Here is a 23,209-nt window from a genome sequence, read left to right as displayed (position 1 = left end):
TAAGCGTCTGCCTTCAGCTCAGGTCATGATCCCAGGGTCCTGGGATCCAGCCCCGCATCGGGCTCCCTGCTCAGCGGGAAGCCTGCTTCCCCTCTCACACTCTCCTTGCTTGTATTCCCTCTCTTGCTGTCTCTCTGTCAAATAGATAAATAAAATCTTTTTTTAAAAAAAGAAAAGAATTACAGAACAGACTTAGGAATGAGGTGGAAGCGGGGGAGGGGGACAGGGCTCCAAACATCCTTTACTTCAAACCATCTACTTTTATCTGTATCTTGGGTTCTATATGAAGAGTGAGTCTGAAGAGGATTCACTTTTAAAATATAATTTGAAACCTTTCATTCATTTAAGAAGTATTTATCAAGCACCTTCTATGTACCAGGCATTGTGCTAATTTCTAAGAATTCAATGGTGAGCACACAATCTGTGATTTCATGGAACATATGATACTAGGAGAAAAATTAATGAAATACAAAAAGGCATAATTAGAAACTGTGAGAGCTGTGAAGGAAAGGACTCTGGTGCTGTGCATAGTAGGAACTTGCCCTAGTATGGAACTGGGAACTAGGTGGTTAGGGAGAGTTTACATGAGGAAGTAACATTTGTTGAGCTGAGGTATGAAGGATAAGTTAGAATTAACTAGATGAAGAGGTAAGAAAAGAAAGCTTTGGGTAGAAGGAAGAGCAAGGACAACACTAAACCACATGTGGATATAACCTCCTACTAATAACCTTTCAGCCTCTAACAGCTAGCATTTAAGATTTGTGAAGATTTACAATGACCCTCTGAGAAAGTACTGTTACTATTCACATTTTATAGATGGGGAAGCTGGGGACACAGGTTAAATAACCCGCTCAAGGTTGCACAGCTAGTAAGCTATAGAGCCAGGATTTTAATTAGGCAGTCTAACTGCAGACCCCATGCTCTTAGCCATTGTGCTGTATTGCCTTCTTCTTGTTTCTTACCATTCTAGCCTGTACGTCATACAGACTGGAACATAGATCTGATCTATGTTCCTCCCCTTTACTCCCTCCCTTTAGAAACCTTGATTGTTTCCTATCACCTACAGGATAAAATCTGAATTCCTTAGTATGATGTAAGTGCCTCACAATTTAGTACTACTTATCCTCATCATCTGCTACACCTTCCTAAAACTGCATGCCATTGCTCAAATGTAATAAACTCTATCTTTGCATATGCTATTCTCTTTGCCTAGAATGCTCTTTTTTACTTCTCTTTTGGTGAAACCCTACTCATCCTACTCACACTTTAAGTACGCAGCTTAAATGTTACTTCCTTGGTAAAGCTTTCCTAATCATCCATCCTGAGTTAATCAGACCCTCACATGTCCTCTAAAACAGTAAATTCTGTGTTCCTGGTCTGAAGTCTTTTCAGCAAAGCAGGAATCCTAGGTCTTTTCCTTACCACACCCCGTTCCTAAGAACTTTGGGTCTACCTCCACGATGCCTTTCAAGTAACACCGTTCTTCTTTGGTCCTACTGCCGCTGCAGTTACCACCTCACTCTGTTCTGCCTCTGGACTCGATGTTGTGCCAGATTCATCTTTTGAAAAAGCACAAGCAAGCCATTCTGCTCAGGACACTGCTTTTCTGGTGTGCTTCCGACAAGTCACTGTTAGTCTCCACTAGACTTCCCAGTGTTCTCTCACCTTCCTTTTAGCACTGCCCAAGTCTGTGTTCTTTGGCCTTGTATTAAGGTGAGTTATAGGTATGTTTCTTTCTCCACAGGATTGTAAGCCTGTTTTGTTTTTTTTTTAAGTTTTTATTTATTTATTTGACAGAGAGAGAGATAGCGAGAGCAGGAACACAAGCAGGGGGAGTGGGAGAGGGAGAAGCAGGCTTCCCGCTGAGCAGGGAGCCCGATGCGGGGCTCAACCCCAGGACCCTGAGATCATGACCTGAGCTGAAGACAGATGCTTAACGACTGAGCCACCCAGGTGCCCTGTAAGCCTGTTTAATTTAGGTTTGAGTCTCCAATATAGTATCTTCAGGTGTTTATTTCATGTTTATGGTTGAATGTCCCTGGTTAAATTTCATTAATTCCAAGTAAAGAGTAACCCATCTTATATATTTTGAAGAATCTGTATTGCAAATAGTGTTTTGGTTTTTTAAAGATTTGGTCCTAAAGGGAGGGAAATTTCAGCTTTAGGAAAATTGCTTGTGAGGAACTCTTCATAATTCTCAGTGATGCCAGATATATGGGATGTTATTTTATCTAATGCTGTTAAAGTTACTTAGCGTCTTTAAAAATGGAGAAAATGACACCTGCCTTGCCCACACCACAAATTAGTTGTAGCAGAAACCCTTTGAACAAGGAATGTGTAAGTGCTTTGTGCACATAAAGGACTATACTGATAAGACAGGTATAGGTTGTAGTTGAGGTGTGCTGGAAAGAGCCCTGGATTTAGAAGACTTGAGTTCTGGCTCTGCAGTCCTGTAGATTGACCTTGAAGCAGGCATTTTCTTCTAGTCTTTTAGTCTGTAAAATTGGAATGAACATGCTTGCCTCTTAGGGTTTTTCAGGAGGGATTAATTGAGATGTGAGAAGTAGCCTTCCTTAAATTCTTGAAGTCTGTTAAAATGTTAGGTTTGGGGGTACCTGGGTGGCTCAGCTGGTTAAGTGTCTGCTCAGGTCATGAACCCGGGGTCCTGGGATCAAGCCCCTCATTGGGCTCCCTGCTCGGCAGGGAGCCTGTTTCTCCCTCTCTCTCTGTCTGCCACTCCCCTTCCCCCCCCCCCCCCTTTTGCTCTCTTGCCCTCCCTCACTCATGCTCTCAAATCAAAACCTTAAAAAAAAAAAAAAAGGTTTGTTGTCTGTTTTTTTTAATCATGGCCACATTAAATACATTCCCATTTATTTTATTAGCATATTAACAGATTTGGTTTTTGAGGCAGTCTAGCATCCTATTTAGAAATCCAGCCCTTATTAATATTTGTGTTTGTTCATTTCTTTCGGAAGTTAAAGGCATCACATTGTGTGTGATAGGAGAAGTGGACTTGGAACCAGAAAGACCAGGGATTCAGTGCTGTGTAGGAGGTAGAGACAGAAGATAAAGCAGAGGGGATGGGGGGATAGGGAGAGATGGGAGGGTGAGAGAGGAAGAGAGAAGAGAGAGGTGTCATCTGGGTTTTTTAGCTACTTAAAGTCTGTTTGAAACAAACCAGATCCTGGGCAGAATCCTTATTCTCTAAAGCTTATGTTCTGAAGTCACAAGTTGTCTCAAATCAGCAGACCTTGCTCAGACATACAGATAAATTGTAAATTTCCATCTCGGGCAGAGGATAGCAAATCTTGGGCGCCTGGGTGGCTCAGTTGGTTAAGCGACTGCCTTCAGCTCAGGTCATGATCCCGGGGTCCTGGGATCGAGTCCCACATCGGGCTCCCCCAGCTCTGTGGGGAGCCTACTTCTCCCTCTGCCTCTGCCTGCCACTCCCCTGCTTGTGCTGTCTCTCTCTCTGTCAAATAAATAAATAAAATCTTAAAAAAAAAAAAAAGAAGATAGCAGATCTTCAGCCTAGTTGTCACAAGTGTTCTAGCATGAATGTAGGGTGGGTGACTAGAAGACCATTAAGGTCTCTTTCAACTTTGAGATTCTGTGATTTGTTGACCAGGTATAGAAAGCTGCTTTTATTTAGGTGTGGTTTTTTTTCCCATTTTTTAAAATTAGGCTTTTAAGACCAATGTAATTATAAATTGCACTCTTCTCTGTGGCTTTTATTTATGAAAGCTTGTAAATGCCTTGACTATAGTTCCAAATACCTTTCATTGTGCCCCATGCAAAGTTGGTACTACCAGTTTCCAAGGACCACCTCCTGTCATCAGGATTAATGAAGCATCCACCTGTGCCTTGCTTTGGGGATGGGACCCAGTAGGGTAACAAACAAAAGTGCTTGTTTCTAGGGGATTTGCTTTTTTCTTTTTTCCCCCCTGGAAAGGAGGAAGATCTAACTGGTGAAGTTTTGACCAGATTCTGAGGAGATTAGTTCTGTGGCAAAGATTTTTGTTGTTATTGTTGAGAATGGTATCCTGGAGAAAGAATCATGGGAAATTTTGGAGGTACTTTAGATATGATCTATCCAATACCAGTACCCTTGTTTTACTGAGACCCAAGCTAGGGCAGGTGACTTGCCTGAAGCCATAAATTTAGTAGGTGATGGATTCAGAACTTACCTCCAGGGGCTTCCAACACCAAATCTAGGGTGTTTGTTTGTTTGTTTGTTTGTTACCATTGGTGTGGCTGTCTCTAAGAGTAGTTGCAAATATTTACATTGAAACTGTTCCTCCTTCAGTTTCTTTTACCTTTCTCATCATCAGTTCTGTGTTTGTGCGCAAACATTGTGCTAGATATATTGCCTGTAGGGACAGATCCGTTTACTCCTCTGTGACAATGAAACAGGGTGAACAGGTTCTTAGGTGTTTTGTAGAAAAACCTTCTTGAGGGAGAACTAAATAGGGCCTCTTGGATGTTACAATGAATCCTCTCTGGGTTTTGATTTGCCCTCTGCTTTTCTCCCCAGGAAGCTGCAGGCTTACCAACACTGCCTCATTACTCAGCACTACCCTCTGGAGAGGGAGAATGAGGCCTCGTAAGTAAGCTGGAGGTCCGGGTTCTGAAACAGCAGTCCTTCCCTCCAGCCAATGGAGTTTCTTCCAATCTTCTTTCTCCATGGCTTCTCACCCTTGAGATATGTCCACTGTCCCTTCCAGTAGAAAATTCTTCTATGCTCACCTCTTCAGAGGAGTTTTGGTCATTTAATGTTTCTAAAGCTGTTGTATCTTCAGAAAAAAAATTCTTTAGTGGTAACTTTTAGAACTGTTTGTTTGGATTAAAAAGTTGATTCTTATGAGGAAGTATAGAGGAACAGGGTTTCTTTGAGCCACTGAGAATGTGCTAGCTTTTATTTATTCATTTGATGGTTGTTTATTTAAGAGCAGTAGAGAATAATGTAGAGACCACATAGACAAGTCACTACCTATGTGACTAAGTCACTTAATTCCTGAGACTCAGATTTTCTCATCTTTAAGATAGAAATAAAGCCTACGTAGTTGAGAGGACTAGATGAGATGACCATGTAAGAGGATGGTCTCTGGAGAGACCCAGCTGGACTCCAATTTTGGCTCCCAACACTTACTAGCTGTGTGGACTTAGGCAAGTTATTTAATCTTTCTCAGTTTCCTTTTCTGTAAAATAGAGATGGATAATCATAGTATTTGTTATCGTGTCATTGGGTTATTGTGAGGACTAAGCAAAAAAGTGTTTAGCACAGTGCCTGGTGCATACTAAGTGCTCATTAAATGTTAGCTATTAATTACAACAGTAGCAGCAACAGCAACAATAGTCTGTAGGTATTTATGATGCTAGGACATCAGGTGGCAGAGGAAAGACTAGAAGGCATCGCATAGGGCAGTGGATCTGTAAGAGCATTTTCCCTACCAGCTTTCTTAGTGAGAGGGCCTATAGGGACTGAGAGGCTCTCATTGGGCCTACAGCTTCCTATAGTGAAAGCTTCCTTTCCAGCCTAGTAGGCTGAGGTGGGAGGTTCAGAGGGACTTCAGAAGACAGTGAGAAGACCAGTCTGGCAGGGTGGAGGGTTTGGGTAAGGGCAAAAATAACTCTAGAAGGTAAAACTGGGGCCGGGTCCTGGAGGGCCTTGAAGGCCAGGTGAATTCTTTGTATTAGAACCACCCTAGGGCCATCTCAGTGGAAATTGCTCTCTTTCAGTTTTTACTTCATACTTTTAAAAATGGTAATACACATTATTATTTTTTTTTAATGGCAATACTCGTTAAAAGCTGTGACATCTACATTTTAAACAAAAATAGTAAAACAAACACCCATGCACAGGAGATGTAGTATTACCAGACCCTTTGAAAACACCCTCTGTGCATCACCAACCCCTTCCAACCTCTGAGTGCTATCCTGAATCTTGTGTTAGTCATTTATTGTTTTCCTTCCTTCTTCTCTCCTTTCTTTTATTTATTTATTTTTTAAAGATTTTATTTATTTGACAGCGAGAGAGGGAACACAAGCAGAGGGAGTGGGAGAGGGAGAAGCAGGCTTCCCGCGGAGCAGGGAGCCCGATGCGGGGCTCGATCCCAGGACCCTGGGATCATGACCCAAGCTGAAGGCAGACGCTTAATGACTGAGCCACCCAGGTGCCCCCTCTCCTTTCTTTTATTTATTTATTTATTTATTTATTTATTTATTTATTTATTTATTTTTTAAAGATTTTATTTATTTGACAGAGAGAGACACAGCGAGAGAGGGAACACAAGCAGGGGGAGTGGGAGAGGGAGAAGCAGGTTTCCCGCGGAGCAGGGGGAGCCCGATGCGGGGCTCGATCCCAGGACCCTGGGATCATGACCTGGGCCAAAGGCAGACGCTTAACTACTGAGCCACCCAGGCGCCCCTCTCCTTTCTTTTAAAAATGGTTTTACCTATCCTGGTCTTTTGGGAACACAGAGCAGGGGCTGTGGATTCAGGCAGGAGCCGTGTGGCCTGTCCTTTGCCTAGCTAGGCCGGGAGGAGGCTTGGGGGAGTCCTGATGCTGCCACTGGAGGTGAGTGGCGGCCTTGTGGTGGGGGAAGGGGAGGCTGGAGAAACTGGCCACCACTGGCCCCGGCTTCGGCTTCGTGGGCAGCTGTGAAGAGCAGGCCCGGAAGCTTGGCAGTTTTGGCTGAGAGGTTCCAGAGGAGAGTTCATTCCTCTGCAGCTGCACAGCTGGAAGCTGTTGCCTGGAGTTTAGAGCCGAGGAGGGGGGTGGGAATCTCTTGTATTCTTTTGAGACACAGTATCAACTCTTTCAGGTGCTGGGGAGCTTCAGGGCTGACACCGTGCCAGATGTAGCCAGGACAGTTTTAGCAGGTCTGCCTCCTATTTTCACCTCATACATTTCCTGGAGTGTTGATTATGCCAGTCATTAAATTATGTTTGCCACTTTGCTTTTCTATAAAAGCTTTGGTTTTTGCTTTGGCTTGGCTTTCCTGGTCCTTCTTTGAATAAAGAACTTTCTACCAATAGCAGTTGCTAACCACAGACTGCAAGTGATACTGTGGGAAAGCTAAGGGCCTGGGAGAAGAAGCCTGGTGATGGGGGTCTCTGCAGCAGTGGGCCTTGGTCTGACTCCCACCACTCACTCCAGTCATTCTCTGGTGCCCAGAGGGTTAAATTTGGAAACCTGCCATCCAGATGTATTTCAATGGAACAGATTCAAGGAGCCCTAGTGTGCTAGATACTGTGGGGGATCATAGAGACGGAACTGGTTATGCCCTTGACATTTACATTCTAGATGTGAGGACAAGACTTCCATGCTTATATAGTTAAGGCAGCACAAATGCTGAATGCAGAATGTAGACACATTTTTGTGATTACCAATGTAATACATGTTTATTTAGAATGAATTCAAATATAAAAGAAACATATAGTATAGAAACTCCCCCACAGTCTAACTCCTCCCTTAGATAACCACTGATACCTGTTAAGGAATATTTGAGGAGTTGAAATTTGAGCTGGACCTTAAAGTAAAATTCAGAGAGGCAGCCTGATGGAAGGAAAGCAAGCATCCTGAGGATCCAAGCTCCCACTCCGGGGAGTAGCACCCCCACTAGCTTTCTTGACAAACAGCCAGCTTCTGCTTGGACACCTTGGTGACTAGGTGCCAAAATGCCCAGAATAGGAATTAACCTTTGTTAAGCACCACCTTGTGCCTTGTGTGCTAGTCAGTGTGTTGGGCACCTTATAGATGTTATGGGATTAAGCCTCATTATAACCTTGTAAAATAGATATCTTTATTTTTGTTTTACAAATAGGGATACTGAGGTCCAGAGGTTACCTGCCACGGTCACACAGCAGCAAGTGGTATAGAGTTGGGCCAGTCACTAGCTGTGTGATCTTGGGCAAATTATTTCATCTCTGTGGCTCAGTTTCCTCCCCTGTAGAGTTGAGTGGTAATAGTACCTGCTTCACCAAGGGAGTTTTTCAGATTAATGAGTTAATACACATTAGGTCAGCAGAACAGGGTGTGCGTGGCACATAATATGCACTCAGTAAGCAATAGCTGCTATTTATTATACCTTGTTTTCTCTCTTATTCTAATAAGAGAGATCTGTCTCATCTCCCCACTTCTATATATGGCCTTTCTGTCTGCCCAGCCATCCCCCACATTTTCCTCTCCTTTACAATTTCTCCCTATGCTTCCAGCCATTCCCTGTCTTCATCATGTCTCATTCCTCATCTTTCCATTCTCTCTCATTTTCTCTTTTCGTGTCCTCATTACCTGCCTTTGGTTGTGGCAGCCTTCTGACCTGCCTCCCTGCTGGTAGTCTCTTTCTTTTATATACCAGAATAATTTCTGAAAGTACGGTTCTCACTGTACCACATCTCTGTGTTAAAAACAACAAAATAAACATTCAGATCTTTATTTGAGTTCAAGATTCACCAACTCCGACCTCACCTCACAACTTAAAGGTCTGTTCCAGACTACTTCCACAGTCTTCTCTGCTTTCCCTTCTTCCCCACTCTTCTATTTCTGTCTGGGGAAATTTTACCTACATGTTTTAAGATCCACATTCAAATATCACTTCATTTTCTTAGTCTTTTTTTTCTCCCGAGATTTTCTTAGTCTTTACCTACTTTCAACTAGTTGGAATTTTTATATCCTTTTGTGGGAGTTATCACATACTGTTTGAAATACAGTTTTCAAGGCACATTTCTTATCTCCTATGTAATTATAACCTAGCTAAGTGTAGAGGCTGGGTTTAATTCATCTTTGTATACTCCCTTTATGTCCTATAGCAGTGCCTTGCACATAGTAGGTGCTTAATAAATATTGGTGGTCTAAGTAAAAGCTAGAGGAGGGGGGGCGGTCCTGATGACTGGTGGGTTTCTCTCCCCGTCGTTGTGAGAGTCACTGTTCAGTGGGTGGAAACGCTGTGGTTTTGTTTTCTCAGAGTCCGACATCTTTTCTTTTGGGCCATGGGGGAGAGGCAGAGCCTGTAGGCTCTGCCCATGGGTCCCAGTGCCTGTGCCTATGCAGGGGCTCCAGCCAGTGCCTTCCGTACTAGGTCCCGTGCCTTGGCCCCTCGGCCCCTCCCCACAAATGCTCAGCGGAACAGGGGATTAGGTTCTGGCAGCACAGCTGGGATTTTGGCGGCCATTCCACAGCCGACAATAGCGCGCAGTCACCCGGACAGGACAGCGCAGGCCTGCGCTCCAAGGCCACAGTCTGCCTGGGCTGCTTGTTTGGGTGGCCGAGGGGGAGGAGCGGGCCCAGCGCGGCGTCCTGGCCTTGCCACGCAGAAGGTACGGGCTGGAGAGATTCCCTCAGGGAATGGGCTTGCGGGGGGGGGGGGGGGGGGGGGGGGGGGTGGCCTTGTCCCAGGGCAGGCGGCGCCCGCGAAAGGAGGCCGGCGCTTTGTGTGTGAGCGGCATGTGTGTGCTTAAAGACACAGCCGCCCCGCCCTGGAGCCGGCAGGAAGCTGCCCCGCGTGAAAGGGCCTGTGTCCTGCTCACCCTCCAAAGCCTCTGTTCCCGGCTCTTCCTCCCTGCCCCGCGCGCCGCCAGGCAGGGGCTGATCTAATCATCAGGGCAGTCCGTTGCTGGCCAGAGAGATGGACAGGCTGTCACTGCTGTGTTAAGAGAGCGAAGGGGGAGTGTCCGGGTGATACCAGGTTTGTCAGGCAGGCCACTGTGAGATGTGTTTTGTGTATTTATGCCACAGTTTGCCTCGGCTCTTGCCACTGTTGCGGTTCAGGATTTTTTGTCTGCTGGCTCCCGCGTGCCTCCCCCCCTCATGCGTCCTATTCTCTTGTTCGTGGGCCTAGCCTTCGCGGCCCCTCCTCTCCAGGGCGCCCCTCCCTCCTTGCCCCCGACTGCCGCCCCTCCCCCCCCTTGCCGAGAGTTCCCTGCTTTCGCCGCGCTCCCAGATCACGGAAGCTTGCTGTGCCTTTAAAGAAAGCAGACTCCTGGCTGTGACGTACTTCTGGCTGTCAGCCAGGAAGATCGCTCCTGCCAGGCTGACTGAGAAGAAAACCAACAACTTTTCTTTTGTGTGTGGGGTTACTTTCCACTAGCCCCCCCTTTCTCCTCTCCTTTCAAGATTTAAATGCTAATGGCGGATTAAAACCTGTAGATACGTTTGGCTTTAGGAGTCTGGTAAGGCGCCCCCTGCACTGAGACTTTTTCTCCCTCCCTCTTTCTCTGGGTTTTTGTTCAAACATGGACGAGGGGGTGCGGTGGAGTCTCCCCCCCCCTTTCCTGCGCCATCCTTAAAGGGGAGGGAGAGGAGAGGGAGCGCAAGTAAACACTCAGAAACAGGCGTTGGGAGCAGAGCTTGCCAACATCCGGGAGTTGGCGCCTTTGAGAGCAAAGGGTTGCTTTCTTTCCGCCTCGCCTAGATGTCAGCGTGTTTTTGTTCAGAGGGGGGAAAGCGTGCGCCTGCACACTGAGCTGTAGAGACAGCTCAAGAGAGCTTCTCCATTCCTGAGTGAGGCCTGGGTGTGTACGCAGTGGTGGGGAGCGAAAAGGGTTCATTTTGTCAGCTGGTAGCGACCAGGGTGTGTGAATATAGTAGTGCGGTCAGGTGCTGATGAACTGCTGGAGTGTGCTTGGGTGTGTATGTGCAGTATATGGCTGTAGGCCCCAGGTCTACTTCATGAGGCAACCCTTTTGCCCACATCTTTCTGATCTGGACCCTGCAGAGCATGGGGTGGGGGGGAAGGCAGATACCAGTAAGCCACTTTTGAAGAAACCAGAGAAATCTTGGTTTCCCTTGAAGCCCTTCTCCTGTTCCTCACCAGGGCTCTGGGCCAAATTCTAGGCTACACAGAAGGGTTGGTCTGTGTGAAGGGCGGGGGGGCCTGAGTCCAGACTAAGTCCCTTTAGGGGGCCCAGGGAATACATCCAGCAAGCTGGTTTGCCCTGACTTCAGGAGTGCAGAGGAACCCTTTGGACTTAGATGAGACAGCCTATCCAGGACTCCCCAGGAGTTGAAAAGGATTATATTTTTTCCTCCTTGGCTTCTGTTGGAGCTGCTGCTCCTTGGGCCTTTTACCTCCTCCAAGCCTAGAGATGCACCAGCAAGATATTTCCTACTTTGTTCTTTATGATGAGTTAGCCTATGGCGACATAGCTTGGCCTTTGCTGGGCCCCTCTGAGGTAACCTACCAGGTGAGGTCTGGGTGCTTGTTTGCCAGTGCCTCCTGACCTATCCCTCCCACAGTCAGAGGAGGAGGAACACCCTCAAGATCAGGGTGTTTACCCTGTGGTTGTGGAGTTCGCTTAGATGGTGGGAGTATCTCTTTTAGGTGTACAGAGCATGGAATTTTTATGGCTGCAAGCAGGCAGGCTGTCAGGGTAAGTCGTGGTAAACCTTGCCATTGAGCATGGTCTTATAGATAGGACAGACATTTCCCTTCTGAGCTCTGAGCCTTTGGAACCATGGGGTAGAGAGGGGGCGGGGCTTGGGGAAGGACGCTTTGAGGTGGGAGTTTGTGTGGGCTTTGGGCCCAGAAATTCTGAGAGTGGGAGCTATCACTTAAGAGAAGGATGGTTCAGTGGAGGCAGGGGGCTCGTGAGTGGAGTGATCAGTACAATTTTGTTGCTTTCTGGGACCAAAGGTCACTTTGGTGTTATCTTGAGGAAGGGCTGGTGTTCAGGCAGGCAGTAAGTGACTAAGAGATGGTCTTACAAGGAGCTGGCACCCAGGCTAGGGGGTGGGGTAAGGAGAGCAGCGCTGCCACCACTCAGACCTTCTCGCCCTTGGCCTATCACTTGGTTAACCTTAGAACTGAAACTTCTAGAACAGACCCCAGAGCTTAGCAATCCGACCCTCTGGTCCTGTTCCTTGCATCTAAGCAGGTGGTTTGCATTAGCTTCAGCCCTGGTAGAAAACCATGGCTAGGTTTTAACTCTTTAAGACCCAGAGAGGGTCTGGGCTAGGTGGCTGTGCGTCTCTTGAGTGTCATTTTCCTTGTCCTGATATATCTTCTCTAGAAACATAGAGGGGTTACTGTAAATGTGGGAATTGGTCCTGATGTAGGAATTTACAGTATATCGGTTTTGAAAATGTAAAGAGGATGCAAGGCCTTTAGTTTATAAAGCAGCTGCTTCTGTGTGTGTCTTGGTTCCTTCTTGAGCTTTGGGAAGAGAGGCCACCTTATCAGCTCTGTGAAGCCTCTGTTTGGGATTCTGGGGGCACTTCTTTTCAAAGAAACGGGCGGGTAGGAACTCTGAAGGTGCCTTGAGAAGGCTTGCATTCCTGGGTTTTGTTTGTTTGTTGATTGATTGGGGGATGTGGGTGGGTGGTACCTGATCAAGTTGGGGTGGATCTCAGCAGATCCTTCTGTGAAATGGTTCTGAGCTACAATCGTGGGGATCTGTTTTTCCATCGCCATGACCATCACCCAGTCTTCTGGGTGGGGCTTGCCTCAGATTTCAGGGGGAGGGTGGGGAGGATGGTGCTTTGGCTGCGAGCCCTTGGGTTCTAAGCCAAGGCCTGCTTAAAGCTGTAGTCTCAGTCCAAGGACTAGCTGTGCCACTGGCTTCAATCATTCATTACCCAGAGAAGTGAATGGCTGGCTGTCCTAGCAGGTCCCACTCCAGTGTCCTGTGTCTGGGAAAATGCTTCTTTATGGGCTTTGAACTGAGAAGGTCATTCTGGAGTTTGTTGATTATTGGATTCCTCCTGTTTCTGTGTCTGGGGAGCATAGAAGAAGGCATTTGGCCTTGACACGGGTTTTCCTGAGCAGTGGAACTAGTTTTAGAAAGGCTTCCCCCGGGGAGGACATAAGGATTGTATGTTTTGCCTCTGAGATGAAGGGAAGAGTTTGGTTAAACCTCAGGTCATTTTTAGCAACACAGCTGTGGAATCTCTCAGAGGGGGCAAGATCTACCTCCGGTTACAAATAAATAAAATTTCTGACTGAAATTTTGGACCTCTTCAAAAGGATAGCAAGTCTAGAGGCAACAGTGGGGATGAGGGAGAGGTGATCTGGGCCTCATTTCCCTTGTTCCTGAATAGCATAGATTTTTTTTTTTTTTAATTTAAAAAATTTTTATCTATTTAAATTCAATTAACATATAGACTTTTTTTTTATTTTTTATTTTTATTTATTTATTCATGAGTCAGAGAGAGAGAGAGAGAGAGGCAGAGGCAGAGGGAGAAGCAGGCTCCCCGCCTAGCAGGGAGCCCAATGCGGGACTCGATCCCAGGACCCTGGGATCATGACCTGAGCCGAAGGCAGACACTTAACCATCTGAGCCACCCAGGCGCCCTTATTTTTTTTTTTTTTTTTTTAAGATGCCCCAGTAGAGCATTTGGCTATTGCTGCCTTCACCTCAAGGGCCAGGCATGGTCCCTCTAACTTTAGGCTTGCCAACCAACCAGAAAAGTCGTTTTGCGGTGCAATAGTTAAGACCATCTGTCTGTATCCTTGCCTGGCCCCAGGGAGCTAAGCATCCAGTGCTGATGGGTAGGCCATGCTGGGTGAAAATCATTCAAGACTGAGGAACACATAGGCCCTTTAGCTTCTCTGCCCTCCTGACAGCTCCCTTAACCACTTCCCTTGCTCTTGCCAAAGCCCAGGTGAATTGGCTCATTTCCAAGACTGTGACGTTGGTATGACAGGTGGAATCTTGTTGGGTTTTGTGGGGTCAGGAAGCACTTAATTATAATTAGCATTTAGTTACATTTAGCATTTAATTATTTTCTATTATTTAAAGCTTCATGTATGTTTAATTTCATTCCTCATCCTGCTGTAAGCTCCTCAGAGGCAGGAACCATGTCAGTGTGTCCTATTTCCCATGTAGCTTCCAGCACAGAATGAACATCTGTATGGACTTTTTTGCTTGGTTGATAAACACACTACACTTACATAGGAAGGAGTAAGAATGATGGGGAGTGGAATCATCAGATTTATGTATATCTTTCCCCTACTAGACAGTAAGTACGTTACGGACAAGAATGGTGTCTTTCTTATCCCCAACACATTGTGTACAGAAGGTGCTTAGCAAATGTGGGGCACCTGGCTGGCTCAGTTCATTGTGTCTGACTTCAGCTCAGGTTGTGATCTTGGGGTCCTGGGATCGAGCCCCAAGTTGGGGGAGCCTGCTTCTCTCTCTCCCTCTGCTCGTGCACATGCTCTCTCTCTCTCTCAAGTAAATAAAATCTTTAAAAAAAAAAAAAGTGCTTAACAAATGTTGGGTCCATAGGACCCACACGTTGGAGATGCTAATATATGGGGAGAGATATAGGTGATGTGACTTAACCACTCACGTTCTTCATGGAATAGTGACAGACTGAGTACCTGTGACAGGAGGGGGAGGTGGGGCTGATTGCTCCCGTGCTTTGTAGGAATTGTGGGGGCTGCTGGGAGATGTTGAGGAATATTTAGTTACCAGGTCTGTGGTTTCTTGGGCAGGTTGGCAGGCAGATGGCCAATTCCCAGTGGGAAGGGAAATTGGAAGTAGGAATACCAGGATAGGTACCTAATCTTTCATTAAATGTCTCATGAGATCTCTGCCAGAATTGAATCTGGCATCATCCAGTCCCTCATTTGAACTGTATCTTTGACATTTCTGTGGGAGATACAAAAATCCAGAATTTGGAGAGGTTTCCCTCGAGAACTTGGTTATTGTTAGGTAGAATTTGGGCACCTACAGAAAGAGCCAGAGATCAGTCTTTCTGCTTAAGATAAGTGATCATTTAGCGTATACCTGCCATGTGCCAGGCACTGTTAACACTATGTTAACACAGGCTATTTGTGTTACCTGCTTTGTCTTGAAGCCTCACAGTAACCCAGAGAGGTGTTTGCAAATCCCATTTTGCAGATGAGGAAACTGAGACTAAAAGAAGTTATGCTGCTTGTCCAAGGTCATATGGAATCGCCATTCAGACCCACCTCTGGCTGAGAAACCATGTTTGTTCCATGTTTTAAGGGCACCATGTCCCAAAGAACAGGGTTGGAGGACAGCCTTGAGTGTTAACATTTTCTGTGGAACAGAAAGATTGTGTGTAGAGTTTGTGGACATTGAATTAAATGCAGGACTCTTTACTGTTATGATAAGTTTTATAGTAATTTTAATGTGTACTTTGAGCTTTCTAAAAATACCCATGTGCCTTGTTGGGTTAAATGCTGAGGGAAGAGAGATTTAAGTATTCAGAGCCAGTATATTGAACCACTTCCCTCCTTGTCCTTCATCACGGATATCTGATATAATTAACTGCTCTTCTTCTTCTCTTGGTTTCCAGGTGCATTGGGGTGACTGTTTGGTGTCACCAAGATGACGCTCCATGCCACCCGGGCAGCTGCACTCCTCTCTTGGGTGAGTAGTCTTCCTCTCTTTGGTCTGAGATTCTCCAGGAGGTTTGCAGAGGCAGAAGAGGAGTTTTTAGGAGCCATGACTATGTGAAGTCTTCTCATCTCCAGATGAAGGAAATACAGTTTTCCCTTGCCTTTCCCCTTAGTTGTTAACTTTTACTATTTCTGGCGATGTTGCTCCTGACAGTGATCCATGACACCACTTGTGTAGCTTAGCAGAGAACTCCCTTCTAAGCTTCTATATACCTCTTAGGAGAGGTCTGTATTTCCTTTTGGTCATGGAAACCCTAGTTGGCTGCAGGGCAGCACGGAGACCCATCTTCATTTGCTTCCTGTGCATTTTCCTGACTAGAAGGGTTTATCCTGAGCTTCACTGACATTCAGGGACTTTGGTCTTGAAAGGCCTTTTATTGTAGGGCAAGGTTCTCCTCGCTTTCTTTACCATGTTTCTGTCTGCTTCCATTGTCCTCCTGTTGCCTTCTTGATTACTTAAATCTTTGTGTGATTACTTAAATCTTTGTGCTAGGTCTTTTCATATATCTTCTGTCCAAGATGAACAATGGCAAATGAAAGAGTAATACCAAGCATTGGGAACATAAAGCTGCAGGGAAGCAGAAGAGGACACAGAGTGTAGTGATGACAAACCTGATGGAGTCAGACAGCCTGACTTAGAATCACTGCTGTGCCTGGGGTGTGTGACCCAGGGCAAGTTACTTAGCCTCTCAGCGCCTTATTTTTAAAATGGAAATAATAAAAATACCTCATGGTGTTATGATGAGGATGAGGACATAATGTGTGTAGAAAACATCTAGCACTGTATCTGAATAAATAATAATTTTTGATACTTAAAGTATTGCTGGGGCATGCTGTGTGGTACAGGGTATTTTAGTAGTCACCTGACTACTGATCAATTAGGGCCAATGAAAAAGCCAACTTAAAAAAAATTATAGAATATTTTAAAGGAAATGAATGTTTAATTTCTTTCTTTTTTTTTTTTTTTAAGATTTTATTTATATGACAGAGAAACAGCGAGAGAGGAGGGAACACAAGCAGGGGGGTGGGAGAGGGAGAAGCAGACTTCCTGCTGAGCAGGGAGCCTGATTCGGGGCTCGATCCCAGGACTCTGGGATCATGACCTGAGCCGAAGGCAGACGCTTAACAACTGAGCCACCCAGGCACCCAGAATGTTTAATTTCTAAGTAGGGTGGATTTAATAAGACACTGTGTTTGGGGCACCTGGATGGCTGTCAGTTAAGCATCTCTTTTTGGCTTGGGTCATGATCCCAGAGTCCTGGGATTGAGTCCCAAGTCCCGCATGGGGCTCCTTGCTCAGTGGGGAGCCTGCTTCTCCCTCTCCCTGCCACTCTCCCTGCTTATGCATGCTCTCTCTCTGTTAAATAAATAAATAAAATCTTAAAAAAAAAATAAGACACTGTCTTTAATTACTGTTAGATCTCTAGACAGGAAATGTGTTTAATATACAAAATGTGCATTCTTTGTGTTCAGTTTCTGAAATAAATGAATTTTAGTTGTATAGTTTTAAATGGGTATTTTTATATTTATGTTTTACATATTTTATATTAAATTTCAGTGTTTTAGATCTATGTTAGAAACATTGTCTCTTCCTTTTCCTCCCCTCATCCGTAAGAGGGGCCTGGTTGGGTTTGGGGGCTGTGAGCTTTGTCTCCAGTTCAGTGGATTAACTGAATATTGGGGGATCCTTTAGCCACACTATTTTAAGTTGATCAGTATATTTATTTATTTAGGTCCTAGGCTTGTTTCTATGGTGAGTACTACCATTACAGAGAAGAACCGATACAGGGCTAGTTTTATTAAATAGCAGGTACTTGTATACTTTTTTCAAAAGTCAAAATAAACATGCATTAAAATATTAATATATGATAACAGAATTTTTTTTTAGAAATTTTCAATTTAAACAAAAGTTAGGCAGCTAAAGTGGATTTTATGATACTGTAGCAGTGTCAAATAATGCTTGTTATGTTAGTGGGAAGAGTGGCATAGAATATATACACGTGACAATTATAGTTGTGGTTTAGAGAAAAATGATGTAGGGAAAAAAGACTAGAAAGAAATACATCAAAATGCTAAAAGTGCATGCATTAAAATACTAGAATGAGTGGGGTTTTTTTTCCCCAAAGTTTCAGTAATTTATTTTATAGTGTAAAAATAAATTTATATTTTACTTGAAGTGTAGCTTGAAATTGTTCTCTATCCAGCAGTTACAGTGAATGAATTGTTAGTGGAAATAGGGAACTTCTTAAGATTTGACAACCTTAAGCAACCCTGAAAAACATTACAGGCAGCTCTTGGGTTCTGCAGTGAGCTAGGCCCTTATTCTTATCTTTTAATCCCTGACTAAAGATGAAAGAGTTTCTCCACTTACTCAGCTTTCCAACAATTTCTCATTTGAGAGCAAAATAATGCACAGGAAGAAAATGCATTTTTATCTCTATGAAAGAAACTATTGCTGGATTATTACTTAATTGATAGGAGATGAATCCAGATTCCTTAAGTGACTTTATTTTATTATTATTTTTTTTTTCAAAGATTTTATTTATTTATTTGAGACAGAGAGAATGAGAGAGAGAGAGAGCACATGAGAGGGGGGAGGGTCAGAGGGAGAAGCAGACTCCCCGCCGAGCAGGGAGCCCGATGCGGGACTCGATCCAGGGACTCCAGGATCATGACCTGAGCCGAAGGCAGTCGCTTAACCAACTGAGCCACCCAGGCGCCCCTTAAGTGACTTTAAATCAGCTAACTGGTGTGATCTTTCAGTCTTGTTAGTGAACAAGCATTCATAGCCCTTAAAGTTTTCCTTTGATTATAGGTATTAAAAGGAGATCGTTTTGGATGCTTAAGTCTTGGCACTCTATTTTCAGCTGGTGGAAAAGGATCTTGGCCTGGAATATTCAGAATCTTCCTCAAAAATTTACACTGGCCTTTCCTGACTAATTAGATTAGGCTTTTCCCCTCAAAAGGTGGTATAAAGGGGCACCTGGGTGGCTCAGTCATTAAGCGACTCCCTCCGGCTCAGGTCATGGTCCCAGGGTCCTGGGCTCGAGCCCCGCATTGGGCTCCCTGCTCAGCGGGAAGCCTGCTTCTCCCTCTCCCACTCCCCCTGCTCGTGTTCCCTCTCTCGCTGTGTCTCTATCAAATAAATAAAATCTTTAAAAAAAAAAAAAAAGGTGGTATAAATATGTGTGTGTGTATATATATTTATACACACACATATATATAAAGATGGTATAAATTTAAAGCTTCAGTGAGAGGTCACATTTTATGTTCTACACTTTTTTTTTAACTTTTAACCTATTTTCATTTAGATCCATCTAGAAGTGTTTTTTTTTTTTAATTTTTTTTTTTTTAAGATTTTATTTATTTGTCAGAGAGAGAGCAAGCGTGCACAAGCAGGGGGAGCGGCAGGCAGAGGGAGAAGCAGGGTCCTCGCTGAGCAAGAAGCCCGATGCGGGACTGGGTCCCAGGACCCTGGAATCATGACCTGAACCGAAGGTAGACACTTAACTGACTGAGCCACCCAGGTATCCCTAGAAGTTGTGTATTTTTATTTTTATTTTTTTAAAGATTTTATTTATTTATTTGACAGAGAGAGACAGTGAGAGAGGGAACACAAGCAGGGGGAGTGGGAGAGGGAGAAGCAGGCTTCCCGCGGAGCAGGGAGCCCAATGCGGGGCTCGATCCCAGGACCCTGGGACCATGACCTGAACCGAAGGCAGACGCCTAACGACTGAGCCACCCAGGCACCCCTAGAAGTTGTTTATAATATAAAAGTATATAGGAGCACCTGGGTAACTCAGTTCAGCCTCTCACTTCAGCTCAGGTCATGATTTCAGGGTCCCGGGATCGAGTGGGGCTCCCCACCCAGCAGGGAGTCGGTTTGTCTCTCTCCCTCTGCTCCTCCCCCTGCTCCTGCTCTCACTCAAATAAATAAATAAAATCTTAAAATATATATATATATATTTAACTGAATAAATAGTATCTGTGGCTGAGTCATTTTTTTTTTTAATACTCTTGATTCTCTAGTGCAGTCAGCTAATTAAACTGAGAAGTAGTTTTGCTGCATCTGCTTCATTATTTTTATTTTATTAACCATAATAGTGCTTTGCATTTAGCACTTTTATTTTGTAATGTGTTCTTGCATTCATAATCCCATTTGAACCCACACTGGTCCTCTGAAGTAAACAATGTAGGGATTCCATCCATTTGGCAAGTGAGAAAGTAGGCACAGAGAAAAATAAGTTGATAACAAAGGTTCCTGGCAAGTTAGTGGAGGAGTTGGATTCAAAATCTTAATCTGGGAGCTCCCAGCCCAGTACTCTCTATATTTTTATTTATTTCTTTTTAGTAATGTTTTATTTCTTTTTTTAGATTACTAAAAAAGAAAACCCCCCCCACCCCCAGCGTGGGGCTCGAACTCACGACCCTGAGATCAAGAGTTGCATGTGCTTTTGACTGAGCCAGCCAGGCGCCCCATAGTTCAGTACCTTTTAAAGAGCGCATTTATAAACAGTAGAATCTACTCATTGCACGTAACCACTGTGCTGACGTTCTTACAAATACCTTGTCAAGCAGCTTGAGTTCCCTCCTTCCTCAGTCTTGCATATGGGATTGATTCATTTAGCAAACCCTTTTTTTCCTGTGGAAGTAACAAAGGTGAAGTTCAGCCCAGGCTTCTTCTGAACTTGGTGGTTTTGGAATTCGTGAGGTTTTTCTGTAGAAGTTGACCGTATATGCTTGTTGAATAACCTGTGTACCTGACTCATTTACAGGTGACTACTGGTGAATTTCCTAGTTGTAAAGACTGAGTTAGAGGGATGGCAGCCTGAAGGCAAAGAAAAGCAGGCGATTAAATTGGAATTGACAAGTTTTTCCCTAGGGTTCCCAGCTCTTCTTTTCCTTCCTCATTTTTTTTCTTATTATCTTATTGCCTCATCATTTCTCCCTGTGACAGCCGAAATTTTATGTCTGGAAAGAATTTTTAAAATTCATTAATAATAGAATTTTATATCCGTGTGGGAGTATATAAAGCATATGTAGTATTTAATGTAAGCTTTGAATAGATAGTTCAAAATTCTTGAGATAGAAAGGGCTGTAGTGTGATAATTTGAGCTACAGAGGGTTATAGTGTAAACATACAAGAGACACAAAGGGCAATAATATAAAAAGCCTTTCTTTTTCCCACATCTGACTTTCAGCCATCAAGTTCCTGTCCCTAGAGGCAGTGGTGGTACAGTTTCTCGTGTATCCTTCCAGAAAACCATTTTATGGGACGCCTGGGTGGCTCAGTTGGTTAAGCGACTGCCTTCGGCTCAGGTCACAATCCCAGGGTTCCTGGGCTTGGGCCCTGCATCAGGCTCCCTGCTCAGTGGGGAGCCTGCTTCTCCCTCTTACCTGCTTGTGCTCGCTCGCTCTCTCTGTCAAGTAAATAAATAAAATCTTAAAAAAAAAGAACCATTTTATGCCGAGTTATAGTTAAAGTGTATCCCTAGTGCTGGAACATCCTAGTATTTAAGCTTTCATTTAGTTGAAGCCAGAGGAAAGACTCTGACGGCAGCATTCAGGTGGCTGTCACTGGACGAGCAGGGACAGCAGCTCTCCTTGGCTGAAGTGAATGCTCCGGAAGGCCTGAGGCCTACAGCTGTGGGCACTCCCAGTGAGCTGGCGGGTGGTCTGCCTCTGGGGCGAGGAGCGAGCCGCAGCGCTTCCGTCACTTCCTCTGTTTCAGCAGGCTCCTCCCTGTGTTTTGCAGGTGAACAGTCTGCATGTGGCCAGCCCTGTGGAGGCCGTGCTGCAGCTCCAGGACTGCAGCGTCTTCATCAAGATCATTGACAGCATGTGAGTATGCGCCACACCCCTCGCCAGCCTCTCAGGTGAAGCGTGTGTTGGTGTGCTGGGCCGGGGACGGCATGTACTCCCTTTCCTTCTGACGGCTGTGAGCAGAAGGCATGGGCAGGACTGCCAGCGTGGAGCCAGAGGCAAGGGCACGCCGGCCTCCTGTTCTGGTCACTGAGTCTGTCTGTGGGAGAGGTTTCGCTATTGTCCCACCCTAAGGCTTCCTCACGCTTGCCCAGGAGAGCCTGCAAGTCTCATTGCTGTCACAGTGTTCCAAGAGCCTGCTCTGGAGCTCGCTGTCCTCTTGTCTCAATGAGTCCTCCATACCCTCTTCTTGGGGCTTGTTCTTTTCTCACAAGCCCTCCTGGCAACTTATAGGGTCAGGAAGAAGAAAGGGGAAGTTCTTGTACTGGAGGGAAATAAGCAGCACCTAGAAATCTTATCTCTAACCTGTTAGCACAGCACAGATATGCTCCTTTCTAAACCATTTCAGCATTTCTGGGGTTTTCATCTGCCTCATTAACTTGCTTTGTGAGATCAATTAGCATTTGATAAGCTGCTTGTTGTCATGTAGCCAGGATTCTAGTGAGCTTTGTTTTATGTCTGTCTTTAGCATGGTTCCTTTGAACATCACAGTTATCTGGGAGATCAGTGGAGTGGGGCTTCCCCCTTAGATCTTACCTCTCTGGAACCAAGCAAAGATGGGTCAAGCTATAACCTGCAGTTATTGTTCTAGGCTCATATAGTTCATCCTTTTTCCTCTCTCATCAACTTTCAGGAATTATGGAGGGCAAAACTGACCTTTTCACTTCTTTGTGCTGCGGGCAAAAGTAGAGGTCAGCCATAATATAAAGGATTGTGGAGACAGTGGAGAGGACCCTCCCTTTTTGTTGACTCTGAGCCCCTAGGTCAGAGACAGACTGAGGTGTTGAGGGTGTTTCTGTCGCACACACAGCAGGTAGGAATCAGTGCCATGGAATCAGCATCTGTGAAGCTGCCTGGCCACCCATTCATAGGGAAAGAAGGTAGAACTGATTCCCCTTGGGGTCCTCTGCACCTGGCTTAACCCACTACATTGGTTAATGTTTGTTGAGTAAGTAAAGGAACGAAAATGTAGTTGATACTCTTCTTCAGCAAAGTCTAGTGGGGCTGAGTAGCCTGGAACAGAATGGTTTTTGTTTTTAATCTTCTGAATGTAATTTTTGAAATGTATGTTGGTGGTGGGGTGTCTTATAAGATGTTTTCAAGGTCCCTGTGGCTCTAACCAGCACCTGCCTTAGTGAAAAGAAGTTACTGTTTTCTTATTTTGGTATATAGATAGTACCATTTTGTCTCCCAGTTACCCAGGCAGGACCTTTCAGCAGCATCTTGAATTCCTCCCTCTCTTTGGCAGTGATTCTACTCAGTCACCATCCTCTCAGTTTGTCCTTTGAAGACTTCTCACATCCCTGCCTCTGCCTCATTCTGGGTACCAGGTCCTCGTGACCTCGTTCTCCTCTAATCTGTGTGTATTCCAGGGCATTCCTTCCTGCCATCCTGCTTACACTGTGATGCCCCACAGCTGGTGGACCTCAGTGACTCTTCGTTGCCAGGAGGTTGAAATCGAAAATCTTCAGCCTTGGTATTGAAGAGCTTTCATCAGGGGCTCCTCTCCTCCCACCAGTCTTGTTTCCTACTCATTTCTACCCCCATACCTTATCCCATTTTCTTTTCTTCCAATTTTATAGAATTTCCTAAGTTCTGGATTTTATTAATTGTATAATCCCAGTGCTGTTCAGCTTGTTCTTCTTGTCCCCCTTGTTGCCTATAAACTGGTGATGAGAGCCAAGCTTGATTTAACTTAAGGGTTTTTTTATTGCTCTTTTTTGTTTTGTTTTGTTTTTTGTAAGGATACTTCATAGGTGGAATTGTGCACCACTTATAAGTCAGCATTTTGCAATTCTTAATGAAAATAATTATTTTTCAAACCCTAATGAAATAGTAAATCTAGACTGTTCACATCA

General features: G+C 44.8%; 1 protein-coding gene across 9 annotated transcripts in view; it reads left to right on the top strand.

Moving 5' to 3' along the window:
- The window catches only part of NUMA1 (nuclear mitotic apparatus protein 1), a 71,414-nt gene that overhangs the window by 22,137 nt on the left and 26,068 nt on the right, over positions 1–23,209 (top strand). For 3 of the 9 annotated variants that reach the window (XM_032426992.1, XM_032426983.1, XM_032426991.1), the window contains exons 1-3: positions 8,961–9,318; positions 15,266–15,339; positions 21,124–21,209. In XM_032426992.1, the coding sequence (XP_032282883.1) occupies positions 15,298–15,339; positions 21,124–21,209 (128 nt within the window). In that variant the 5' untranslated portion in view covers positions 8,961–9,318; positions 15,266–15,297. Of the gene's footprint in view, positions 1–8,960; positions 9,319–9,469; positions 9,687–9,951; positions 10,171–10,225; positions 10,513–10,771; positions 11,371–15,265; positions 15,340–21,123; positions 21,210–23,209 lie in introns of those variants that run through there. The other 6 variants (XM_032426984.1, XM_032426988.1, XM_032426987.1 and 3 more) reach the window with 5 other exon arrangements.

The sequence above is a fragment of the Phoca vitulina genome, unplaced genomic scaffold (assembly GCF_004348235.1).
Source record: "Phoca vitulina isolate PV1807 unplaced genomic scaffold, GSC_HSeal_1.0 scaffold36, whole genome shotgun sequence".
In the NCBI taxonomy this organism is placed as follows: domain Eukaryota; kingdom Metazoa; phylum Chordata; class Mammalia; order Carnivora; family Phocidae; genus Phoca; species Phoca vitulina.
This window is presented reverse-complemented; position numbering and strand designations above follow the sequence as displayed.